The following is a 19403-nucleotide window of genomic DNA, read 5'->3' on the forward strand; positions in this document are numbered from 1 at the left end:
CCATCAACCGGTGACTGAAGACTGTCGGAGCAACATCGACTTCATGCGATCCTGCGTCCTGCATCAGTACTCACCGAAGTCTCTGCTTCGCATGGCCTTTCGATCATGCGAGCGCTTGATACGCAGATGTGCAGCCGATGCAGAACTGTGTCAAAGTTGCGAGGATGCTGTCTGCAAGGTTGAGGCCGAACAGAAAGCACCAAAGGCGCTCTGGGATTCACTTCCACGGATCCTGGCCGTAGAGAAGCCAGCGGACTGGCCCGAATATGACTCTGATTCCGATTCCGACTTGGAAGAGTTTTGTCTCCCTCATGATAGGTGCACGTGAGTAGATATACAAAGACACTACCAATAACACTGTACTGACTCGATTCGCCGTAGGGACTGGGACTCGGACCTGTCGCCATGAGAAGGTGCACGGCAAACCACAACTCGCACGAAATCGTTAGGAGATAGCTGGCACTACGATGACCAAGGATATCATGGTGGTACGAATCTATGTGGCCAGGGTCCGGGTTCTGACAATACAACATGGGACCTCGCGTTCGAGTGTTCTGTGGCTGCGACATGCCCCAATCGTCGTCGGCAATGCATTGTTCCCATTATGGTTGTTGAGTGATTGTTATACTCATCCATCAGTCCCTGCAGTTGGGTTGTGCTATCAGTCTCCTCAGTTGCGAAGGCATAACAAGTTCAGTGCTGCTCACTTCAGCAGTCCCTGCCGCACAGTTCAAGTTGGGATGATGTGGCCACTATTGAAGTCAGGAACGGACTAGCGGCCCGGGGACGCCGTCAGTGGCTTCGGTGAGCGTTTCGATTTCGACCGGGCGACAGTAGTAGACGGTGTCAGGTAGGTCTCGATCGTTGCATACAAGCGGCGGAATCCTCGTGTCCGATATCCGCTTCCGAACACGTTTTATGGGCCACAGGAGCGGATCAGGTGTGCACTTCGTCGGCGACGGAGAAGGCACGGAATTCGCGAGACCTCCATCCGAGAGTTCTGGAGCCTCGCATATCCGACGCGGCGAGGAGAGTATATAAGGCAGTTCATCGCTTTCATGGGGTTCCACCAACAACGAGGCGAGAAGCTCAGAGGACCCTTCCCGCGCTATAAGCACCGGCACCGCCCTTCCTCGTGCAGATAGCATTGTTGGTGCCACGATCCTCGTGTTCAACGAGCATATAAAGCAACTTCGCATACTTCACAGTCATTTATCAGTTCGTATCAATCTCTTGAGTCTGGCACTCGGTCCTATCCCAACTCACCGCACTCTCTAGACGTTCGCACCTTTCTTTCATTGATATTCCTCGCGCCATCATGGCCACTGCGGTCCAAACACCACACTTGACCATACCAGTAACAGGACCCTCCATCGGGATCTACCCGACGAGTCCACTCGCAAAGTTCCCACCGCCAGCGCCGACGCTCCGCAGGCCGCTCCGCGAGCGCTGCGGGTTCACTGCAGAACTCAGCCTGACGATCAAGACATCCTTCGGGCAGCAACAGGCATGCGCGGGGCCGTGGTCGCCCAAGGGCCACATCCAACCGCATCGTAACCACCTCCCGCGCAGGCGGAAGGCGCAGGTGAAGCGCCTCGTGCTGTACGACAGCTTCCACGATGACGACGAGCCCGAGCAAGCCCAGTCAGCGCCCGCACCCGGGGCCTTCGTGCCGCCACTCAGACCCAACGAACCGTGCCTCCAGGAAGTCGTCCCCGGGCTTTTCGCCGCGTTCAAGACGGAAACAGCGCACGAAGGCTACACGCACGTCGTCGATGTGTGCCACCCGCTGCCGGGGTACGATGCAGGGTCCACTGAACAAGCCTACGAGGGGCGCGTGCACCGGCTGCGTCTCGTCCTCCCGGAGGCGTCGACAGAAGAGTCTGGGCGTGCTGGACTCGCGCTCACCGAGGCGCAGTTGCGCGCTGCGCGAGACTTCCTTGCGGAGACGCTCCCCTACGGTACCGCGTCGCAGTCGTCTGCCGCCACTCGTCCTGCAGCTACAGTGGGAGATAAGCAGGGCGTGCGCATCCTGATCTCCACGCCCCCGCGGCGGCCGACGGACGCCATGTCCATCGTGGGCTGCTACCTCGCCTTCGCGTCAGGGAAGAGCGTCGACACCGCCCTCCGCTGCATCGACGACGAGCCCGAGTTCTTGAGCGTCTGGAAGGGCGAGGTGTCGGAGGACGAGGTGGCGCGCATCGAGCGCGTCGCCAGGATGTGGTCGTGGCTGTCGCGCATCAGGCGGTAGAGGGATCAGGACGCAGAACTCACCCAGACGAGGGACTCTTGCATTCGAGCACCTGGAGTGCGTTGGAACATCAGCATGTATCATTCATCCCCGCACTGTATAATAGCACGACGAGCAGTATTTATGATATCGTATATATTCTTATTGCATTTCACTCACTCCTCCGTCATGTTCACCAGTTCGACCGCCCTGTCTAGAATCTTCTGAGGCAACCAGCGCTCGCCCTGGCCCTGCTTGAGGTCGAGCAGGTAGCCGATCTCGTCGCACAGCGGGGAGCACAATGTCCATGTCCTCCTTCGCGTGCGTTGCGCTCACGCCGAACCGCACACACGACATCATGAGAGGCGTCGTGAGGTACACGACGACGACGGCGATCTACGCCGCGCGCGTGCGTATCGTCCGGCTGAACACCGTCATCTTGCCCGGGTCCAATAGCAGCGGCGGGACCCACACTATATAATAGCACGAGCCGTATTTATGATATTGTATATATTCTCAATACATTTCACTCACATTCATACAAAGACATTGTTGTACAAGATAGCAGATGATAGCACGATACAAGTCTGAGTGCAGTGCAGTGTTCATTTGTTCGTTCACGGCTTTGCTATCCGAAGAGCAGCATTCCGTTGGATGATCTCTGCGGACCTTAGCTGACGCCCTGCGCGGTAGAAAGCTAGTCGCAGTTCCTGTGTTTCAGTTTGAGATGAGAGCATAGTTTGAGTAGCATATGAACGCGCACGTACCTCGACGCTATGCTGGATGTAATCTGGTTTGCACGTGATGTTTTGGTAGTTCTCTGGGGCGAAGCCGTTACTAGTACTACTAGCCATCACAGGTGCAGGTTCTATTGCAGAGTGAGAAAAGACAGAAATCTCAGAGACTTCATACTCACGCAGAGCTGGCCGCTGTACAACTTCAGGAGCAAGCTTGCGACCTTTGGCATACGCCGAGACCCTCAACTCCTGGTTATGCGGGGACGTCAAACGGCATCCGCAATTGCGAGAGCTCAGTGATGTATAACCGAGTCCTCCATTCAGAGTATCTTGAGATGTCACGCACCTCGAATGACCATGCGACGAATTCAGGTTGGCTCACGATGCACTGGAAGAACGCGCCACGCGCCTCACCCGCCACCGGTACAGGTCGGAAGGTATGGGTATCAGGTATTGCTCCTGGCGCCCCACCATTGACCACAATAGATGGTGAGGGCGAGTCGGTGTCAAGCAATATGTCGGTACTGCCGCGCACGATCTCCGAGTGCGGCTCGATGAGTGGGGGTAAGCCAAGTGAGGCGCGTTGTGCACGATCGGTTGGTTGTGCTGGACAAGATGCTGGTGGTTTCCCCGTTGTCCGGTAGGCATGAAAATAGTCTTGTACACGGCGTTCCTAAATGTGAACGAGCTTGAGACATCCTTGGACGTTGAATCCGGGCAGCGGTTACGAGTGGCGGCGACCTTACCTCGAAGCTTGGCACAGTCTGAGGGTTCTGTGCCGGGATGTTCATGTATATTTCTCGCTGCATTGATATTGAGGTATACAGTCACAGGCAAGCAAGCGAGATAGATAATGGCCACAAAAATCGCAGTTGCTATTGTGCTTGAAGGTGAAGGTGCAAACCGAGTTCGGTGCACTAGCGCTCGAGAGCCTTCGAGCACCCAAAATAGCAAGTCCTAGGATCGAATGGTGGTCAGTCACATGATCTTTCCACTCTTTCAGGCAACTTTCAGGCTCCTCATTGTCGCCATTTGATATTTAAGGCTAAGTCGCATCGTACACAACAGATGAGCATCTCTATATGCGACGTCTACTACGTACTAGTCTTTCAGTCTGAGAGCAGCTGGTACCACAAGGCTGAGGTCCTTTTTATGCACTTAGCAAACAATAGGGCATGTGGTGTAGTTGGTTATCACGCTCGCTTAGCAAACCATTACCTGCGAGAGGGGTCCGGTTCGATCCCGGACATGTCCATTTGTTTTTGCCGTCGCTTTCCACAAGTGTTTGCGCGGCTTTTCGCGTTTGTTGCTGATATATTTGTCTTTCGCTCCGGCAGACGAACGTTGCATACAGTAGCACATACATCCAGCATAAACAGGGTTGGAACAGGAATACATAGAAGGAACACTACTACAAGCTTTGAAAGATTCTCTACAGGGACTTAATGGTCTGTGCGACCTACTGATAGGTATGTAGTACGGCGACACCAACTGACCTGCACATATCATAGTCTCTCAGCAGCCCTTGGGTGGAGAGCGCAATGCTGGTTTAGAGAATGAACCGTCACCCTCTGGCAGCCTGTGCTCTTTTAGCTCTAAGGGTCCTCCGCACTTGGGTCTCTGACTCGAACGTCCAAGTTCAAGATATGTGCATCAGCAAATCTGCGCGGTGTCTGAGGGCGCCTGAAGTGACTGGCGCGTCTGACACGGCGCCTGAGCTTACTGATGCGTCTGACACTAGACGGGCGCCAAGTAGGTCGCTGGCCGCACGCGGTCAACGCGCACACTCTCAGTTGCGTCGGACGGCTTCAGACCCAACAGACCCTTCAGACCTCTCAGACCACCTCCTGTCAATAACGAGTGGAAGTAGAGTTGTATTGTAGTACTTATGTACTTGTAAGTGCCCGATTAGTATGCTATGTCGTGAGCCTGGCTGTCTATGAATTTGTTGACCCAGTATGCGCGGAACGCGTCGAGCGAGTCGGATGCCTTGAAATGTTTCGGCAAGAACTCCTCACCGTAGACAGGGATCAAGTCCGCGAGTCTCATGATACTGTCGAGATGAACAACCTCGCACGGCCGACGCCCGTCTTCGAATTCCGGCTCCACCATCCACATGCGTGTCTCCTTGTTCGGCGCGTCACCGATCGGCACGAACCAATGTACCAGCGCACACGGGTACAGGATTTGCTCGTGCCGAAAGGAGAAGAGAAGGCGTACACGAGCGACATGCAGCGCGCGAAAGCCAGACTGTGAGTCGTCTTTGTTGATGAAGACGCAGTCGTAACGACCGGATGTCGAGCCCCGCCATGTACGAGTCGCCCGGATGCGTTCACGACGCATTCCATTGCTTCCAGCGGAATCTGTGGGTGCGAAGAAAGTGGCCACAGCGGAATTGTAGACCGGCACACGCGTAGTGGTATTGACGTGCCGTAGATAGCGTGCGACCTCAGTTTCCGACGGCTCGTCTGTGCGATTGGGGTGACGCTGGAAGAACAGAAAGCGAGCAATGAGACTGGGAAGCTCAGGGACGCTGACATAGTCGCCAAGTTCCATGAATGATCGCGTTGGATAACCCCGTGCTAGTGAGTCAGACAGTAAGCTCTTGAGTCACAAAACAGAATCAACATGCACTCACCTGGGCGACTGGCGAGGACCACAAACGCCTCAATTGTAGGCCCATCAATCTCGTCCTCCGCATCAATGTTCTCGTCGTCGTCATCATCCATTGATTGGTGGGCATTGACTGGTGAGCCAGGCTCGTCTTCGTCTTCGACATCTGCCAGATCTCCACCAGATGATGCTGCCTCTCGCATCGCCTGCGAGAGGACGGTTCCCTCGAGCATCCCGCGAGCCTTGAAGTCGACGCGCGATGCGGCGAGCTTGTCAAGACGCTGATTCGTTAGCAACATCTGTCCAAGGGCATTATACCTGTTCGATCGACGCCATGGCTTCTTCACGGCGTCGATATGCTTCGATTCGGTGATCGATGTACAGAGCCCAGTCATCGCCGCGAAGTTTCGCATGTGGCGGGGATAGTGGCCAACGGAGTGTTGTCGTGGCATCGAGAATCCATCTGGGCACACACCGGCTTGCCGAAAGATCTCGCAATGGCGATGATACTCCTCGACGAGTCGCTCGACCTCAGAGATTGTGGCGTCCGTCTGGATGGGCTTACGGACGATGTAGCAGATCTCCAAGAACGTGCTCATGGCACAGACGACCTCCGAGGGTACTAGACCATGGATTGCCGGTAAGTACACCTGTTTTGTCCGAGTCAACAAGCTATTTCACTGAACAACGCCAGACATACCTTCATCAAGGCCTTCGAGTCGTCACCGGTCCACTGCTTGAAGTCGCGGCCTTGATGGAAGTGTCGAAGACCAGGGAAAGGTGGAACTGCAGCAATGCTGTACCGGGACTTCCGTGAGTGCTCTAGAAGTGACGAATGGTAGAGGTAGCTTACCGTCGATCAATCTCGTCCATTATCTCCTTTGCGCGAGCCTCACCATGGACGAGAACGAGGTATTGGCCGGTCCAGGTGACAAGATGGTCCATGAAGCAGCCTTTAATGATTTGATGCAGGATGTCGCCGGAGAGAAGCTCGTGAATGTCAGCTCGTGGGAAGTCGTTACTGAAGGGCTGTGTACTGTGAGTACGAACCGCATGCTGCAGACGTCGGAGAGATGAACTTACGATGACATCGCTGATAATGCCATAATCCTCCCACAGTCTCTTCTCGTCCATGTTCTTGATCAGGAGCTCGCGGTGCTCCCGTGTACGCCGCCCTTGCAGCAACCCCTCGTCAAGATTCTTATGGTCGCCCGGGCACCTGCACATTATCCAGCTCAGTGACAACTGGAGTCTTTCGGCACACGCATTCAACTTGGTACGTACGTCACACACCATCCATAAACGATGCAAGCACATAGTGCTTGCTCTGGATAGTCGGCCAGAAATGGTCCGAGTCCGTAGATCGAGCGTCGGAAGTAGCCATCCCAACAACGGACAATATCCGGTTCGCGCATGTATGGCTTCAACGGCTCGAGTACGATCGACACGCTTGAATGGTATAGCTGCCTACGAAAGTGCCGGAAGGCCTTGCTTTGTGCGTGCTTTTTCTCCGCTGTGAAGATCGTCACGAGTTGAGTATATCATTGCAGGTCTTGTGGGGATGGTACGTACTCTTCGGGATGGCAAGGAAGGCGAGGATAAGAACACCATTCCGGTGAGCACGTCGAACGTTGTTGTGGATGTTCCCAATGGACATGTAAAGCGGATAATACTCGTTCTGACCGGTCGCAACAGAGACGGTCGTCTTGTCCGATCCCATGATGATCGGCGTGAACATCGTCCCGTAGGTATCATACTCGGAGTCAGCCGCAATGAGGTCCTGGATCGTTCAAAAAGGCCAGTACAGCGCTATGATTAACACAATGACATCTCGGCGCGATGACTAACTCGATTGACTTACAGCCTGTCGCCATGCCCAGTCGCCCGACATTACATGGATGTAGTGGCGCGTTCCTTGGGTATTGAAGAGCCGATGCGGGCAGAGGTCGACTTGTCCATCAAAGTCGACATTTCCGATGAGAAGGTGAGCGAGTGTACGCGGATTACGCGTCCAGATCTGATAGTCTGCCGTCATCCATGCCGGAACGTCACCGTCTGGAAGCTCGCCCGTGTATCGTGCTGTGAACGACTCCCACGGCGCGTCACCTACTGTTGTCGCGTCGATGACATTATACAAATCCTGGTGATCAGCGAAAGGTGGGTCTGCTCCAAAAGGGATAAGTGACGCTTTCCACAGGTCCAGCAGTTCGTCGATGCGCGCGCCCGACATCTGTTCCTTCTTGAACAGGAACTCCGCGAGCTCAAACTCCAGTCGACTTCGGTATGGCCGATAGTCACCGAAGCGAGCAATGGTCCGCGGTGGCGGTGGCATGTTGTCTGGCCAGGGTGCACCACTCTCGTCACAAGGAAGGGCTAATTGGTGTGCAAAGTACGTCGTCAACTCTGCATAGTATATCAATGCTGAGATGGACTTACCACAACAATGACGATGATCCTGGCTTCTCAGCTCATCCTTCCGTGCTGCGTGTTCCTCGCCTCCCCTCTCCGTCTCCTGCTCGCATGCAACACCTCCCTCAGCAGCAACAGATTCGTCCAGGGCATTGTGCCCCATTGCATCCGAATTTGTCGGACTCCGAGGGCCCTGTGTAAGCTCATCCTCTTCGTCATTTTCCGAGTCTGACGAGCTGCGAGGTGTGGATGGGTCGTCATATGGAACTGGATGAGCAGCATTGCGATGTTGGGTAAGTCCCGAGAGGTTCCTGCAGGGCTTTCCGCATGTTTTGCAGTAATGCTGACGCGATTTGTATTGCTGACGACGTAGTGAGCTCCCAGGAGTGTCCGCCGCTGTCTGTCGGCTCATTGGAGAGGGATATCAAGCAGCTCTAGCACACGAAGTACGGGACTTCGACCTGCAGTCGGCGCCCCTTCGGCCCTCAGTGGCGCAGCCTCTGGGCCGGTAGACCATGTGCATTGCATCGGGTCACAACGGGCCCGGGACAGGTGCGAGGCACATTATTCCGGCCGTTATCACGCCATACCTCTTTATCAAGCCTTGACACGTCGCTCACCGTCACCCTCCCTTCCTCTCGCTGTAACTGCCTCCCCATTAATCCTAGCTAATTTCATTACTCTCCTGCCCGGAGCACTCACACTCTCATTTTCTCATTACCTACTCGTTACAGTACTGCTATGCCGCCGAGAACGAGAGCAACGAACACGTTCCAGCACCCGGGTCAAGTCGTCCTTGATCTCGAGGCGGCCGACAAGCAGCCACGTCGAACTGCAGCTCAGATGGCCGCTTTTCGCAAGCAACAGGCTGAAGAGAAGCGCAACGAGGAGGTGGCGACAACCTCGACGCTCAAGGTGCTTGCGCAGCACCAAGATGCGATGCTCCGACGTGACAATCTCGAGCAGCACGCCTCTTCCTCCATCCCGCAGCCTGCTTCTGCACCCGCCCAAGTGTCTGCAACTAGTGAGTCACACTTCTATCAAAGGTACCTACAGGTATCTAATGCTGACTTTCTCGACGCAGATCCAGGCTCGCAGGCCGTCCCTAAGCCGAAGCCTAAGAGGAAGAAGCCAGGGCGTGCGGAGGTAGAGGCCTTCTGTCATGGCGCTTCCGAGCCCGTGGCAGAACCGTCTACTTCCGAGTCGTTGCCGGTCAAAACTGGAAACAAGCGCAAGTCGGATGTTTCTTCGGCCGAGGTGTACGTCGAAAACTGTTGTGTTGATTCTCTCACTCACAAGCACATGGCATCAGTTCCGAGCCTCCTCCCGACGCAAAGCGCGTCAAGCCTGCGAACCCATCTGGGCTTCTTTCCACCTGGCCGGCGCAACCGAAGACACCGGCGCGCCCTGCATCCCGCGCATCCCGCAAGAATCAGCAGGCCACTGCAAGCTCGAAGCCTGCTACGAAGGAGAACGTGCTTCCCCGCCGTGAGCAGAAGATGGCTTCCATCTTTGAACTCACGGCCGCGAGCAGTATCTCTCCCCTCGACGACGGTGCTGATAGCTCGGAGGAACTCAACACCCCGGAGAAGGCTGGGTATGCCGACTCAGACGCCGATGAACAGGACTCGGAGAAAGCAGGCGGACCCGCGGCGCGAACGTCTCTTGGCTCTGCGGCACACAGCAACCGTGCCGTTGAGCAGCGCAACACCTCGAAGGTGCGCTCTTATTTAGTACTACGGCTGTTGCGGCTGTTCTTCTCACAATCTGCTCACTTGTCAAGCAGGGGATCGTCTCTGTCAACCGTGAGAAGCCCGATGAGGCCGCCAAGAAGGCTGCCAGCCAGGTCGCCAAACAGAACAAGGCATGCGACGAGCGGAAGCCGGTCAAGCGTATCACGAACGAGGATCTCCCTTGTTCGCCAAAGGACTGGATCTCGTTGTTCGTCCCGACGTTGTTCGAGCACCTCGGTCGGCTGGACAATCCTTGGGCCACGCAGGATGCAAACGACATGGTCTATCTCCAGAAGTGCTGGAATGATATCTTCCCTACCATCAAGCACGTCGTCACCAACTCGTCCCCGGTTTTTGTTGTGGCAAGCACCAACTTTCCTTCCTCCATCTTCGATGACAGCCCACTGACTCGGATGTGGACCTTGATCTAGGCAGGGCGTAAATGCCACGACTGGCGTACTAGTATAGGCAAGAACGCTGTCGCTGCTGTTCAGAAGCACTGGGGTGACAGCATAATGCCGGCTGCCGACCGTGCCAAATACGTTGAGAGACTGCTCCATAGGGGAGAGTCTGATCCGATGGGCACGGCCCTGTTCCTCTGGCGTGACTGGCGCCATCAAACCGATGGCACGATTACAGTATGTGCCTTGCCTTAGAAGTGTCAAGATGCTAACTACTGCTCGCCGCTTTCAAGAAGAGACACGGCCGCTTCCAATCTCGTCCGATCCTTGAGACTCTCGCCTATCACCTGCAGGCGACTGACGCAGCCATTTACGGATCTGTCCACTATCCGTGTGGTGCACTACTCATGTGTGTTGTAGCAGTAAGTCTGGCCTTGCGTGCGATGTATTGCACATTATTCAGTGGTACCTACTCGATACTAACGGTACAGCCGGAGTGCATTTCGACCGTTGCAAACGGTAAAGCCGCCTCCGGCCGGAGCTGTGATTTCCTCGTTGCAAACAGGCCGGCCGGACTGGTTTCTAACAAGCCGGCCGAGTGTATCTCAAACCAGTTCAAACGGTCCGGCCGGTGTATCCCTAGGGCACCTATGTTCTGTCTGAACAGGGGGGCCATTTAGTGTCTTGCTGGCAACAGACCGGCCGGGCAATAAGGGGTTTTAATTATAACAGATCAACCGGGATACTCTTTCTCCTATGGTAACGAACTGGCCGGGCAATGGGATCCTTCATTTGTAACGGGCCGGCCGGAGTGCATAATTCAGCAGTTGCAATGGGCCAGCCGGAGCATATGCTCCCTGGCTAATAACAGACCGGCCGGGTTGCATCATCTCTAGCTGGCAACGGAGTGGCCGGACCATTTTTCCACATTGATAGCAGGCTAGCCAGGCCATATAATCTAGCACTCCACACTGGTAACGGTCCGGCCGGGCAACAGTATTGTGACCCAGTATTGGCTGGGCCAGTCAACAATAGACCATACTCCCTTAGAACAGCCTACTAGTAGCATGTATATGTCCACAGTGCATGCCCTATCACATTGCCTGAGCTGTTAGCTCACTGGCCAGCCATGCAAACACTGGCCGAGAGCATTCAAAAACCTTCGGCCTATTGTATTATGATACAGAGTGTGATTTGAATGATTGTATATGTAAGACCATCACTAATGGAGCCCAACATAGTGTTCCCACATTTTAAAGGGGCTTAGTGAAGCTGCCACCAGCCAAATTAAATGGCCGGACATCTCAAAACATCGGCCGGGCATTTTAGTTCATTGGCCGAAGCTTTTTATTCATTGACCGAAGCTTTTCCTTCATTGGCCGAAGCTTTTTCTCACTGGCCGAAGCTTTTTCTCACTGGCCGAAGCTTTTGATCACTGGCCGAAGCTTTCACTTCATTGGCCAAAGCTTTTCATCGCTGGCCGAAGCTTTGGATTGACCGGCCGAAGCTTCTACTTCACCGGCCGGCGAAAACAGCCGGTGCTCGGCAAAAATGGCCGGCCGGTGCGCAAAAACGGCCGGGCTATTGAATTACTATATGTGGAAATGTGGTATTGTCTGGGAGCCCTTCATTCACAGAGTCTAGTATCAATTTCCTAGTTTCCAAGAACACATAGTTAGGCCAGGATATGCAAGACAAGATTTACTACTCACAGGCTTCTTTGCAAAACATGTTATTCAATTCCTGAAGCCAATATTCTTTGTCCACACTGTTTGACAATCTAGAATGTGTTATCACAATGCATAGAGTAGATCCCCAAAAGGAATAGTCTTATTCTTTGAAGCTGAATGCAGGACAACAAATAAGGGGTATACAGGTATGGTATACATGTTGACTTCCTGCAGCTAATGTTCTTTCCAAACAGTGTTTTACCATCTAGAATAGTTCATTGATCCACAAGGAATCAGTCCTCCAAAGGAATAGTCTTATTCACACAAGCTGAAGGCAGCACAGAGTTAAGGTGAGGGTGGGTATATGGGTATACATGTTATACTGTGTTGACATCCTGAAGCCAATATGCTTTGCCCACAAGGTTTGGCAATCAAGAATGGCACAGAAACATCTACCCACTGTTGGTAATGGTCCGGCCGGCCAATCCTCATAGGAGATGGTCCGGCCTGTGCATGATCCCCTTAACTCTGTACCACATTCAGCTCATGTGAATAAGACTATTCCTTTGGACGACTCACTCCTTGTGTGTAAATGAACCATTCTAGATTGTGAAACTGTGTTTGGAATGTAGATTGGCTGCAGGAAGTCAACATTGTTTGACATGTATACTATACCTTACCCCTTATCTCATGTTCTGCATTCAGCTTCAAAGAATAAGACTATTCCTTTTGGGGATCTACTCTATGCATTGTGATAACACATTCTAGATAGTCAAACAGTGTGGGCAAAGAATATTGGCTTCAACAGTTGAATAACATGTTTTGCAAAGAAGCCTGTGAGTAAATCTTGTCTCGCATATCCTGGCCTAACTATGTACCTTTGGACACTAGGAAATCAATACTAGACTCTATGAATGAAGGGCTTCCAGACAATACCACATTTCCACATATAGTAATTCAACAGCCCGGCCGGTTTTGCCTGCCGGCCAGCCATTTTTGCGCACCGGCCGGCCAGTTTTGCCGAGCACCGGCTGTTTTTGCCGGCCGGTGAAGTAGAAGCTTCAGCCGACCGGTCAATCCAAAGCTTCGGCGGTGAAGGAAAGCTTCGGCCAATGAAGTAAAAGCTTCGGCCAATGAAGTAAAAGCTTCGGCCAATGAAGTAAAAGCTTCGGCCAGTGAATTGAAAGCTTCGGCCAATGAACTAAAATGCCCGGCCAATGGTTTGAAATGTCCGGCCTATTGATTTGGCCCTGTAGGGACAACCTGGCTAATTTTATGGCCAGTAAAGCCAAAACCTGGGTGAGTGAAATCTCTGGCCAGTTGATTTGGCCAGCCAGTGGGGCTCTTTTGTGTTTTGCAGCTTCACTAGGCATCCCTAAGTCATGGGAAAATTATGCTGTGATCTACTAATGATGGTATACCCCATAGGTGCATAATACCACATACTCGTGCCTCCATTGTTTTACATTCAGACAGGGAAATGTGTAAATGGACCGAGAACGATCGTCGGAATGGCTGGGCTTCCAGCAATCACTTCCAGTAGGCTTACTATTGTAGTAGTTCTAATGTGGGCCCCACTGATAAATTAATGATACCTACGAACCCGGCCGTGTTTTCTTTGCTTTCGTTTCGCTTCACTTTTTCAAATATGCAACTACACTTCCGAGACTGAAGGCAGCCTGTGGGCGCCAGGTGTGGTCACGTGATCTGCGACTTCGATTGTTTCTCGAGTCTCGTTTCTTGTCTCGTTTAGGCCCCGTTCTTATGTCTCGTTTCTCGTGTCTAGCTTCTCGTTTTCTCAATGGCCGGCCTCAAGCGCTCTACCAATTCTACGCCTCTCACTCGGACCACCTGCAAGACAAATCATCCGATTACCGGGTTATGCAGAACAACCGCACGCCCCGTAGCCAACCCACCGCGGCGCCTCCGACGGCAAGCTTGTCGATTGAAGCGTCAAGACGAGCTAGTCCGTGCTTGCGCGAGGAAACACCGAGATGGTCACAACAAAGCGTGCGGCGAGGCTCCCAGAGGACGCACCACTACCTACCGCAGGCGGTACCTCGACCGCGCTCGGACTGCTCGCCGGTGCCGACCGAGTCGAGGGCTGTCTTCTCGGGAACGGTGAGCGGTCAGGCAGCGTAGACCTCGTCGCCGTCACGCTCAACATGTATACGCAAAGCGTGCCTTGCAGACTGGACCTCAGCAATATACAATCCACGATAGACCTCGTAACCGAGCTCACCTCCATCCCTGTCCATCCCCGGCACCCCTACGCCGGGGAGCTCATCTTCACCGCCTTCTCCAGTCAGCACCAGGACGGGATCAAGAAGGGGCTCGAGTCGCGAGGCGCGCCGGCCAGCCGCTGCTCTGGGACGTTCCGTACCTCCCGCTGGACCCTGCGGATCGTTAACTCAGGCGGAACTCAGGAGGTACAAGCGCGGATGTCAGCCAACGTGCGGTCGACCCGCGAAGTGAAGGGGCGTGCAGTTGGGAGGGAATGGGAAGACGAGAAGATCAGCGAGGCTCAGGCGCGGGAGCATCAGCAATGCGCGCGCCAGGCACCGGGGCTACAGGCTCATGGGGCGGAGGCGCGACCTCTGGGACAACGAGTTCGGGAACAGCGGGCGCAGATGGTGCAGCGAAGGAAGAGCCGCCCGGGACCATCGTCATCAAGCAGCGGTCTATGTAAGTACTATAATCAGTCTCTATAGTACGCGCACCTGTGCATACTCGGCGGGTCTGATCGCTCACTGTCGCTCATCCACCGCAGCATCCACCGCAGTTCGATGTTCAAGCATCAAGTTCCTCCGCATCCGCTCACCGTCAACGCACTGTGGCCTCCGCCTTGCCTTCCCTCGCTCGCGTCTCCATCGTCAACGATCTGGGTTGCACCGAACCGTTGTGCGTCAGGTAACAGCCCAGCAGCAGCCACCAATTCCATGCTGGAGGTCGAGTCTACGAGCCGTTGCTCTCCACGATGTGATGGGGTGGTTCGCCGTTGCAAACCGCCGCTTGAGCACTGCGTATCGCGGTGTAGTCCTGTTACCGTGTGTGAATGCGTAGCAGACGTGCGTTTATGGACAGTCAAATACGGCGAGTTGACACAGCTTGTACAGTAGCAGTCAATGACGAATTTGTTAACGGTATGTGTTTGTTTTTGCGCCTGTGTGCTTCAAAATTACTGCACCGTTTCAATGAATGAACTCCAGCAAAAGAACGACAAGGCTCGAAGTATACCACAGGACTTTCAGGAACACTTGGTAGACCGTCTGTGTAATATACTCGAGTTCGTGAAACTCAGCCTTCAAGTTGCCTGTCAAGTGTTGTGAATCTTGAAGTGCTTACGTAGATCAACTGTATAGATTGTATTCAGCGCTAACGCTAACAACGCTGTCTGGTTCGAAGGCTTCCAGAACCGCGACCAGCCGCGAGTCTCATGTGCTCATGCCCGCAGTGCGGTCCGATGCTCTTGCACTTGGCTTCCATCATCCTCCGAAGTTCGCGCGACCGCTACGACCGACGGAAGACTTCGAGAACCTCATCCAGCGGTGAGTCAGAGTCCGCTCACACGGTGTGTTATCTGATATTTTTCACTGTTCCGTCAACACTCACCACCGCTCGCTCTCAGTGAACGTACTGCACCTTGGAATGGCTACACGTCAGTCTCTCCGTAGTGCGGCACGCCAGCCCACCGGCCAGCCGACCACGAAGGCTAAGACTGGTCAGGCCGCTGTAAAGTCAGCGCCGGCTGCTAAGAAGTCCTCCACCGCTACGAAAGCCTCATCGAAGGGCGCCACGGGTTCCAAGCGCGGCAGGCAGGAAACCCCAGAGAGAAATGGCAAGACCTCCCAGCCCGACATTCTGTCCCCGTCCGAGAAGCGGTTGTACGACAAGTTGAAAGCGAAGATGGAGCAGGCCGAGAAGCAGGCGGCGGCCGAACATCGATCCAGTGAGTGCTCAACTTCACGTTGATTGGGATGGACGACACGAAACGAATGCTGAACTCACAACAGACGTACGAAGGACGAGCACAGCTATGTTGCTAGAGGAGAACACGTCTGGCGCAGAGGACGAGGAGGATGAGGATGAGCAACCGAGGCGCAAGAAGCTGAAGAAGAACGTGGAGATCAGGCTCAGCGAGGATGAAGAACAGGACGAGCTTGTCGAGGAGGAGGAGGTGGCGGCGGAGGCGGAAGCGGAAGCAGAGGAGGAGATGCGAGTGGAGCCAGAGCGAGAGGTGGGCAATGCGAACGATGTGGATAATCCCCCAGAGGCACCTCTGCCTCCGCGCCGTGAGTCTTTTACACAAGCTAATAAGTATATCGAACTACTAACAGAAGTGGTATGCAAGCCAAACCTAAACCAAGGCCTGCGTTTGGTCGGAAGCCGGCGAACGAACCTGAGAAAGCCAAGAATGACCGGGGCGACACTTTGCTCGACGCAGACGAGCGTAACCTTGCGACAGCTCTCGGTATGTGGGTCCTCCCATAGGTTCCTAGCTAATCTGCAAGCAACATCATAGGTAAGCCTCAATCGTCGTCAGCAACGTCAAAAAACAATCCGAAGGCAAGGCAGCGAAACAACCATGCTCATGGGGACAGTGGGTCAGAAGACGACGAAGAGCAACGCACTAACGTCACGCAGCGTGCCAAAGCCAAGAAAGTGTGGCGCATGGACGCCGTTGTCATTGACTCACCTCCAAAAAAGGTGAAGGTGAGTGCATCTTTATTTACTCATCTCAAACTATGATAGATTACGCAGCAGACGGTGGTCAACAAGAACAAGGGCAAGGGTGCGGCGGTCAAGACCAAGGGCAAGGGTGCAGCGGTTGAGAAGAACAAGGGCAAGGGTACGAGGGTCAACAAGAAGCAGAAGAAACAGCGCGACTGGTTGGACACCGACACCGAGTCGGAGAACAAGACCGAGCCGGACGCGGACGATACGGAAGAAGACCATGAGTCGGACAGTGACTCGGACAGCGACAGCGACAGCGACAGCGACAGCGACAGCGACAGCGACGACGATGATTCGGAGGAAGACAGAGACGCGGAGGACGAGGCGATGGACGAGGACAGTGAGGATGAAGTGATCGTAAGTCAATCGTCCCGCATTCACTGCTTTGTCGATGAAGTTCTGCAGGTTGTCAAGGCCCCGAAGAGTAAGGCCGGGCAGTCCAAAGGCAAGAGAAGCAAACGTAGCAGCAGCAGCGCGGCCGGGCAGAAGTCCGAAGGTCGTCGTCGTGCGCAGGCCAGGGACATCCCGGAGACCCTCAAGCCTATTGTTACGTGCTCACAGATGTACCTCCGCCTCCGCCTCTCACTCGACCACGCGTGGACCTCCGAGAAGACACAGAACAGCAGTCAGCTGCCCCACAAGCACCTCGTCATCAAGAGGGCCTTGAAGGACGCTCGCCGCCATCGCGCGGAGGACGGCAAGAAGATCGATTACCTTGTGTCAGGGTTCAAGACCCTGAAAAAGAAACGCAACCACGTTCTTCGCGAGAACGTCGCCAGTGTTGTAAGTCCCTTGTTCCTGACACATCAAACGAACTGAGTCTTGTTGCAGGTGTGGACAGGCGCGTCTCAGCTCCGAAACGAGGTCAAGAAGAAAGCGAAGATTGTGGTCGACAGTGCCTACGGCCTGGGAAGCCTCTCGACGCAGCGCAGAGTCGCAGCCGCAACATTCCTCCTCAAGTCGAACACACAGGGCAAATTCTCAATGCCGAATTTTATCTTCGGCGAAATCGACATCGCCTGGCAGTCGGACGAACCTTACGAGGTCGACATGAAGGTATGTACAGTCATCTTGGATGTTTACTGCTTGTTCTTGAAGGGCCCCACAGGCGAGCGTCGTGAACCGCAAGAAACCGTTCCAGCACAAGGCGTTGTCCGACGTCATTGTGCAGCACTGGTTCCATGGACACAGGGACACTGCGTCAGTCGCAGCGTACGATCGGTTCAGTGAGGTTCCGAACAACCTCATAGCCCTCGTGTGCAATGCGGTAAGTTTTGTTCACGTTAGTTTATGGACGGCTGTAATACTGAACAATTCTTTTATAGATCGAGGCGGCGTTGGTGGACATAGCCACAGGGACTCACCACTTCTCTAACAAGCTATATGCGGCCAAGTGAGTGTAACAGTCTGTCTAGCGTAGTGTTTCTCCCTCACGTGTGAGTAGGTGGATCAACATCATGGGCATCCTGGATCAGTTCGAAAGCAACGCATCGGAGGCGTACCAAGCTCTGAAGGAGATGATGTGGACCAATGTCAGGTAAGTGGCATTAATACTAACCTTCTAAACGTCGAGTCTATCTCAATGTTGGTCCAGCGCACTCATCGATGAGCAGCAAGTCTCGAGATCGAAGGATAAGCAAGACGTCGCTGACGATGGTAGCCCTGGCGAGCAGTTCATCGCGTGGAGCGATGTAGAGGTCGGCGACACTAAGGCCACCGGAACGAAGGCTGCAAAGCCATCGTCAAAGCCGTCGTCTTCGAAACCGACATCGTCGAAGCCGTCGTCATCGAAGCCGACATCGTCGAAGCCGACATCGTCGAAGCCGACATCGTCGAAGCCGCTCGTCGAAGCCGCCGTCGTCAAAGACGACGACGTCGAAGGCGCCTGAGGGTAAGTGCATCACTGTCAATAGTATGTGTGTACAATGAACGATTGTTCCCCAGTCGAGCCTCAGGTCAATGAAGAAGAAGCTGGGCGTGAGGCTTCCCACGTACTCTCCGACGCCTGAGCACAGCATGCCAAGGTAAGTATCTTCTCATTCTTGTACATCCTGGATCAGCGCCTGAACAATCGTCAGACTATCTACTACAGCATCTACACAACTTCCTCGTCTCTATAGTCAATCGCTGTATCGTCATCTCGCCGTGTCGCCGTCCATGTCGCCGTCCGTGTCGCCGTCCGTGCCGCCGTCCGTATCTCCGTCCATATCGCCGTCCTGCCATCCGTGTCGGCATTCGTCTAGCCGTCCGTCTCATTTCTCGACATTCTCTCGACATGAGTGACATGTTGCTGGTCACTGGTCACTGGTCAATCATCAGTTGTCGTTCGTAAGGCGGTTAGGTGATACATTTTTTATGTTGCTCTGTAATGTTGTATAACACGCTCTGTACTGCTCTAACAATTACCTATGCTGTGATGTATGCGCAGTGCGCAATAATATTATTGATTTCATCTCAATTTGGGTTCCAATACTTGTGGAAGTTGCCCACTACGACAAGACACAGATTTTTTTGAGAGCCATGGAGATTCAAATGTTGATTGACAATGTCCACATGTCTTGAAATAAGCACATTATCATGTACGTCTTGCAAGCTCATCAAGACATGTAGAGTAAACCTACATCAATAGTCTGAAGACACAAAAGATATCTTAACTTCAAGCATAGGCTCTCTTGTGCAGGTACTTCAAGCATATGACTTGTCTTGCCAAGTACTTTATAGATTTCAAGACATGCAGTACTTAGAATACTTGTCAAGACAAGGGAGTTTTTCCTGATGTATCATGTTCTGCTCGTCTCTCATTTGGTTACAAGTGGTTCACTCTTTCGTCGCCATCGCGTAGAACACATACTCACTGTTGTTCTATTGCAGTATAC

General features: G+C 53.7%; 3 protein-coding genes and 1 non-coding gene across 4 annotated transcripts; 3 read left to right on the forward strand and 1 right to left on the reverse strand.

Annotated features, from left to right (window-relative positions):
- The first annotated feature begins 4138 nt into the window (after positions 1-4138).
- Positions 4139-4222, forward strand: B0H18DRAFT_t149. Its single transcript has one exon. It is a non-coding gene; the product is annotated as a tRNA-Ala (tRNA).
- Positions 4223-4875: 653 nt separating this feature from the next.
- B0H18DRAFT_1125390 (uncharacterized protein) lies at positions 4876-7912 on the reverse strand (the record flags this gene model as incomplete). Its single annotated transcript, XM_048035013.1, has 8 exons — positions 4876-5549; positions 5606-6230; positions 6281-6377; positions 6434-6609; positions 6664-6799; positions 6865-7093; positions 7153-7360; positions 7442-7912. The coding sequence occupies 8 exons, from the start codon at positions 7910-7912 to the stop codon at positions 4876-4878; spliced, it is 2616 nt and encodes an 871-aa protein (XP_047886684.1).
- An 818-nt stretch (positions 7913-8730) lies between these two features.
- B0H18DRAFT_959701 (uncharacterized protein) lies at positions 8731-10803 on the forward strand (the record flags this gene model as incomplete). The annotated part of the gene is made up of 7 exons (XM_048042846.1): positions 8731-9013; positions 9074-9248; positions 9302-9707; positions 9776-10072; positions 10154-10360; positions 10417-10532; positions 10587-10803. The coding sequence occupies 7 exons, from the start codon at positions 8731-8733 to the stop codon at positions 10801-10803; spliced, it is 1701 nt and encodes a 566-aa protein (XP_047886685.1).
- A 2984-nt stretch (positions 10804-13787) lies between these two features.
- B0H18DRAFT_1125392 (uncharacterized protein) lies at positions 13788-18416 on the forward strand (the record flags this gene model as incomplete). Its single annotated transcript, XM_048035014.1, has 13 exons — positions 13788-14478; positions 15248-15341; positions 15468-15742; positions 15807-16085; positions 16145-16264; positions 16403-16506; positions 16546-16884; positions 16933-17310; positions 17359-17583; positions 17636-17794; positions 17853-17920; positions 17972-18064; positions 18122-18416. 13 exons carry the CDS (start codon positions 13788-13790, stop codon positions 18414-18416), a joined length of 3120 nt encoding a protein of 1039 aa, XP_047886686.1.
- Between the last annotated feature and the right edge of the window lie 987 nt (positions 18417-19403).

This window comes from Fomitopsis serialis, assembly GCF_022376445.1.
Source record: "Fomitopsis serialis strain Sig1Antser10 chromosome Unknown B0H18scaffold_153, whole genome shotgun sequence".
In the NCBI taxonomy this organism is placed as follows: domain Eukaryota; kingdom Fungi; phylum Basidiomycota; class Agaricomycetes; order Polyporales; family Fomitopsidaceae; genus Fomitopsis; species Fomitopsis serialis.